This window comes from Gekko japonicus, unplaced genomic scaffold (assembly GCF_001447785.1).
Source record: "Gekko japonicus isolate JY-2015 unplaced genomic scaffold, Gekko_japonicus_V1.1 scaffold2733, whole genome shotgun sequence".
Lineage (NCBI taxonomy): Eukaryota > Metazoa > Chordata > Lepidosauria > Squamata > Gekkonidae > Gekko > Gekko japonicus.
In genome coordinates, this window is record NW_015174356.1 from 10,555 (window position 1) to 16,708 (window position 6,154).

The 6,154-nt window shown below is 50.7% G+C and overlaps 1 protein-coding gene across 1 annotated transcript in view; it reads left to right on the forward strand.

Moving 5' to 3' along the window:
• The window catches only part of OBSCN (obscurin, cytoskeletal calmodulin and titin-interacting RhoGEF), a gene marked incomplete at both ends in the record, with an annotated part of 222,594 nt that overhangs the window by 9,751 nt on the left and 206,689 nt on the right, over window positions 1-6,154 (forward strand). Inside the window, 3 exons of the mRNA XM_015424328.1 lie at window positions 853-1,119; window positions 3,462-3,737; window positions 5,335-5,610. Of these exons, the coding sequence (XP_015279814.1) occupies window positions 853-1,119; window positions 3,462-3,737; window positions 5,335-5,610 (819 nt within the window). The remainder of the gene's footprint in view (window positions 1-852; window positions 1,120-3,461; window positions 3,738-5,334; window positions 5,611-6,154) is intronic.

The window sequence follows — 6,154 nt, forward strand, 5'->3', positions numbered from 1 at the left end:
GGGAGGGCGGCCCGGCTGAAGCTCCTCCTGGAGGGGACCAGTCGGAGGACACAGTTTGCATTCCTTTGCAGCCCTGGAAGGGGTTAAACCCACGGAGCCTTTTGCTAGAGAGGCCGCTTCTTTGCCGCGCCGCAGGATTGTCCTGTGATCGCACCTCCCCCCTAACCACGGGACCTTGACGGGATGCAGCCCTGGAAGGGGTTAAACCCACGGAGCCTTTTGCTAGAGAGGCCGCTTCTTTGCCGCGCCGCAGGATTGTCCTGTGATCGGCACCTCCCCCCTAACCACAGGACCTCAGCCGCACCTCTACCAGACGTCTGATCGCGCAACCGCGCGTTATTTTGCTCCGGGGCAAAAAGCCACGCTTCCCCCCCACATTTTCCTGCCCATGTGACCGGCCCAAAATATGGCAACCCTACTGAAGTCAACGCAAAACAGCAGACATCCAATGACAAGCACTCTAACACGTTTATATGAAAGTTCTAGGGTGGTCAACCTCCAGGTGTTCTACAATTATGAGTGATCTCCTGGCTAAGAAATCAATTCCCATGGAGAAAATGGAAGCTTCGGAGGGTGGCCCCGATGCTGTCACATGGTTGCTTAGCCCCTCACCTCCACAATCTCTACCCTCCCCAAGCTCCTCCCACAAATCTCCAGGAATTTCCTGATTTGTTGTTGGCAACCCTATACAGTTATCTAATTTATTTCCTTAAAAATAGCCCCCCGAAAACCCCCCTGATTCAAATGTGTTAGCAACCTACCCGACTTTGGGCGTGTCCGTCTTCCATTTTCCTTGCCCCCCTTCCGAGTTTTGATCCTTTTAATGATTGCATTTTTGTTCTTCATCTCTAGAACCAGTGTTGGCGATGAGAATCCCGCTGAAAACTGTAGAGGTAGCCCCGGGCCGGGATGCTACATTTATTGTCGACCTCACGAAGGTCTGTTCCGGCTCGTGGTATCTCAACGGCAAAGTCTTGCAGAACAGCGATAAGTACATCATTACCAGAACCCAAACGACCCACAGCCTCACTATCAAGAGGGTGACGAGGAGCGACAGGGACGCAGAGGTGAAGTTTGTCACCAACGGTATCGAAGCCACGGCCAAGATAAGACTGCGAGGTATTTTTATTCATAATTGCTCATTCGGTTTTTCTGATCTTGCTGGGGAAGTGTAGGATTGATCTAGACCTAGCAAACTCTTCCTTTAATCATGGAGATCGGGCAGGAAATACGGGCTAAATCATCCGCCGTTGCCCTGGGACTAGGAACATGTTGACTTGCAACTTGTTTGGGAGAGGGCGTGGCTCGGTGGGAGAGCATCTGCTTTGTATGCAGATGGGTCCCAGGTTCAATCCCCGTCACCGCCAGTTGAAGGGCCAGGTAAGAGGTGAAAGACCTCCGCCTGAGACCCTGGAGAGCGGCTACCAGTTTGATTAGACAATACTGACCTTGATGGACTAAGGGTCTGATTCAGTATAAGGCAGCTTCATGTATTCATATGTGCTCAAATCAATATCCAGTACTTTTATTCATAGAAAATGCAGTCATCATTTAAATCAGGGGTGTCAAAAATGCGGCCCGGGGGCCGGATCAGGCCCCTGGAGCGCTTCTATGAGGCCCGCAGGGGAACTGGCTGTCTTCTGCTTCTTCTTCCAGTTCTGCTGATGTTGCTGCGTCATCGTAGGCTTGCAGCTGACAGATACACACCTGAACAGCATACTCGAGATTGCAACAGCACAGACATATTGATGCAATAATTCAGAGCAAGAGGTGTCAGTCATCAGACACTGTTACATAAAAAAAAATATTGGAAGATTGCTAATGTTTTAAGCATGTTTTTATTTTCAGTTAAAAAAAATCCTTTGTCTTTGTGTCCTTTATAAAGTTTATCTCTCCGCTCCCTGCCATTACCTTTTATGACACACATGGCCTGGCCCAACAAGGTCTCATTTATGTCAGCTCCGGCCCTCATAACAAATGAGTTTGACACCCCTGGTTTAAATATTGTCTTTTCCATTTGTTAGTCCAATCATTTTTAGCTGGTCTCTGGTTAATTAATTAATTTTCAGAAGTGAGCAGTGACTCACGAAAGCTCATACCCTGCTACAAATTGCTAGTCTTTAAGGTGCTACTGGACTCTCACCCTTTTCTACTGAGAATTTATATGACACTACACAACCAATCACCCCATCTCAAAGAAAAGGGTGCTGTTAGTTACCTCCATGCTTGAGAGGAGACAGATGGAGCGTAACAACAGGGTTTCCATTGATCAATCTTGAAGGTGAAGGTTTCCCTTGCTTGAAAGCCAGTCGAATCTGACTCTAGAGAGCGGTGCTCATCTCTGTTTCCAAGCCGAAGAGCCAGCGCTGTCCGAAGACATCTCTGTGGTCATGTGGCCGGCATGACTAGGCGCTGAGGCGCACGGAATGCTGTTACCTTCCCACCGAACCAGTACCCATTTATCTACTTACAATTTCTTGCTTTCAAACTGCTAGGTTGGCAGGAGCTGGGGCCAGAGACGGGAGCTCACTCCGTCACGCGGCACTCAGGTCTCGAACTGCTGAACTACAGACCTTCCGGTCTGCAGCTCAACATCTTAACCTCTAAACCACTGCGGGCCTGATCGGTCTTAGCTTTCCACAATTAAGAAGGACACATTTACACATCACTCTCCAATTCTGATAGATTTATTTGCTTCACCATGTTCCCCCCCCACCCGAAATTAAATCCAAACAAATGCTGACCACATAAACTTGGCTTTCAGATGAAAGGGTATGAACTGAAGAAATGAGCAGTGACTCACACAAGTTTATACCCTGCCTCAAGTTTTGTTAGTCTTTAAGGCGCGACTGGACTCTGGCTCTTTTCTACTGCTGCAGACGAACATGGCTACCCACAGGGCTTCTTTTGTAAAAAAAGCCCAGCAGGAACTCATTAGCATAATAGGCCACACCCAACAGCAGGAACTCATTAGCATATTGGGCCACACCCCTGACAGCACCGCTCATTAGCACATTAGGCCGCACCCACATGTTACCAGAAGTGTAGTCATCCAGCCACACCCACCTTTTGCTTCTTATTCTGTTTAATATATTTGTTGTCAAAACCCAGGGCCTTTTTTTGTAGCAGGAACTCCTTTGCATGTTAGGCCACACACCCCTAATGTAGCCAATCCTAATGAGCTTCTGCTGTTGGGTGTGGCCTGTTATGCTAATGAGTTCCTGCTGGGCGTGGTCAACTCGGGAGCCAGCCAGAACTCCGTTCCTGTACGTCCCTGCCCAGAAATAGCCCTGGCTACCCATCTTGATATAAATTCTCAGACTTCAGACTTGCTTGTACCAAGGCAGACCTCAGTATCCAAACCTAAACTCACTGGAATTTCAATGAACACAAAACACCATTTCGTCTGTAATTTCGAATGGCCGGCTCGCACTCAGCTCTACCCCCGCTTTCTTTTTCAGAAGAAGCAGCCAAGTTCCTGGACACAGTCGGATCAGCCCCTGGTATTTCAGTCAGGCTGTCTGAGAAGTTTGAACTGGTGTGTGAGGTGTCGTCAGAACACGATTCTGTGGTGTGGAAGAAGGGTCCGAAGGAGATTAGGCCGGACGAGAGAACGGCATACACCATGCGGGGAACGCAACGGAAACTCACTGTCAGGGACGCCAGGCGACAGGACGAAGGGGTCTACACCTGTGAAACCAAGGACGACAAGATAACATTCCACGTTGAGGTGAAAGGTGAGTTAGATTTAGCCAGGGGTTATTTCGTAGAAAAAGAGGTGCAGGAGCTCATTAGCATATCTTATTTGCATATGCCACACCCCCTGAAATCACCAGAAGTGTGTCAGAAGGCAACACCCACTGCTCAGGCTCCACTGGACTCTTTTGGATCGCTAGCTATTGGGGGGGAGGACGTGCAGATCTGTCCTCACAGAGGAGGGAGAGCTTGTACCTGAATAAAACCTGGTCTTAAAGGTACCACAGGACTGTTTTGGACCGGGGGGCCGGGGAAAGCTCTGCAGCTTACCTGGCTGCTTCTTGCTCTGCCTGAGGGCTGCTGGGAGCAGGGGGTGGGGCTTGTTGCATGTGCCCGCCCCCTGGGCTCTTTACTGCCGGAGCTCCGCTCCTGTGTGCTCCTGCAGGAAATGACCCCTGGATTTAATTTCTAGTGACATGGAACACCAAGCCTTGTATGAAGACATGAAACTGTTTTATTCGGACTCGGCCTATTTGTTCAGTTAGCTCAGTATCACTCACTCTGACGGGGAAGTTCCTGGAGATTCAGGGTTTAGTAGGGTTGCCAACCCCCCAATGTGGGTGGGGTTTCCCTCACTTTCCGCCCCCCCAACCCACCGCCGGCCAGCTGGCTGGTGGGGGACCCCCATCCCCAAAGCGCCTGTCACGCCTGATATGCTTGGCGCGATGACGTCGCCCGGAGGTGATATCATCGTGCCAGACACGTCGTGCGGTGGGCACTCTAGTGTTTGGGTCAAGACTCTACGGTGGCCTCTGTGGTTTTTTACCAAAATGCTAGAGTGTCCCCCGCACGGCATGTCCAATGTTCTTTGAACCCCCCCCGCCAGGACCCAGGTAAGACCTGGCAACCCGAGGGCGTAGAGCCAGGGGAGGGTGGGCTTTGGGCAGAGGAAGGGACATCGGGGGTGTAATTCTGTAGATTCCACCTTCCAAAGGAGCCACTTGTTCCAAGGGAACTGATTTCTGTAGTCTGGAAATCAGTTGTCATTCCAGAAGATCCTAGGCCGTGTCTGTAGGTTGGAACCCGACTCGGTGGCAGCATCTCCAGGGTCTGAGGCAAGGACAGGTCCATCCCATCACCTGAGATAATTTTTTACCCAGATTTTCTGTATGCCAGCACAGATTCCAACACCAGTTCAGAGTTCGGTGAGAGCCAGTTTGATGCAGTAGTTAAGAGCGGTGGGCTCTAATCTGGGAGAAACGGGCTTGATTCCCCACTCCTCCACGTGCAGCCAGCTGGGTGACCTTGGGGTCAGTCACAAGCTGTCTCAGACCTCTTCTCTCAAGAGCAGTTCTCTCAGAGCTCTCTCAGCCCCACCTGCCTCACAGGGTGTCCGTTGTGGGGGGAGGCAAGGAAGGAGATTATAAATTGCTCTGAGACTCCAAGTGAAAGGCAGGGTATAATTCCTCCTCCTCCTCCTCCTGAAAATGAATTGGTTATCCAGGAAATCAAAGGTGTTCCCCCGCCCAGCTCTAAGAACACGCCAAATTATTGTAGGCTGGTGTTGAATCTGAGAACAAACGCTGGCAATCGATCATCATAACTTATGTTTTTGTGTATTTGTTTTTCCTGCCACAGAGCATGAGGAGGTCTTTTCCAACAAGGAGAAGGTCCAGCAAGAGGTGAAGGCCGCCGTTTTGGAGAACGCCTCCCTCAGCTGCGAGGTCTCACAAACCGATACAGAAGTGAAGTGGTTCAAGGATAGGAAACTGATCACCTCCAGCAAGAAATTTAGGGTAGAATCCGAAGGCAGATCCCGACGGCTGATTGTGCAGCAGGTGGAGAAGAAGGATGCCGGGGAATACACCTGTGAGGCCGCTGGCCAAAAGCTGACCTTCAGAGTCATTGCGACAGGTACAAGAAGCTTGTGTGTTATCTTTGTATCCTATTGTATTTAAGGCTGCCTTTGGAGCATCCAGGGGTCATTTACTGCAGGAGCGCACGGGAGCGGAGCTCCGGCAGTAAGGAGCCCAGGGGGCGGGCACATGCAACAAGCCCCACCCCCTGCTCCCAGCAACCCTCAGTTGGGCCACAAGAAGCAGACAGGTAAGTTGCATAGCCCCCCCCGGCCCGCCTTCAGGTACAAGCTCTCCCTCCTCTGTGAGGGCAGATCTGCACGTCCCCCCCCATAGCTAGCAATCCAAAACAGTCCAGTGGCACCTTTAAGACCAAGTTTTATTCAGGTACAAGCTCTCCCTCCTCTGCAAGGACAGATCTACATGCCCCCCCCCCCAATATCTAGCAACCCAAAACAGTCCAGTAGAGCCTGAGCGGTGGGTGTTGCCTTTGGACACACTTCCGGTGATGTCAGGGGGTGTGGCATATGGAAATAAGTTATGATAATAAGTTATGCTAATGAGCTCCTGCACCTCTTTTTCGACGAAATGACCACTGGGAG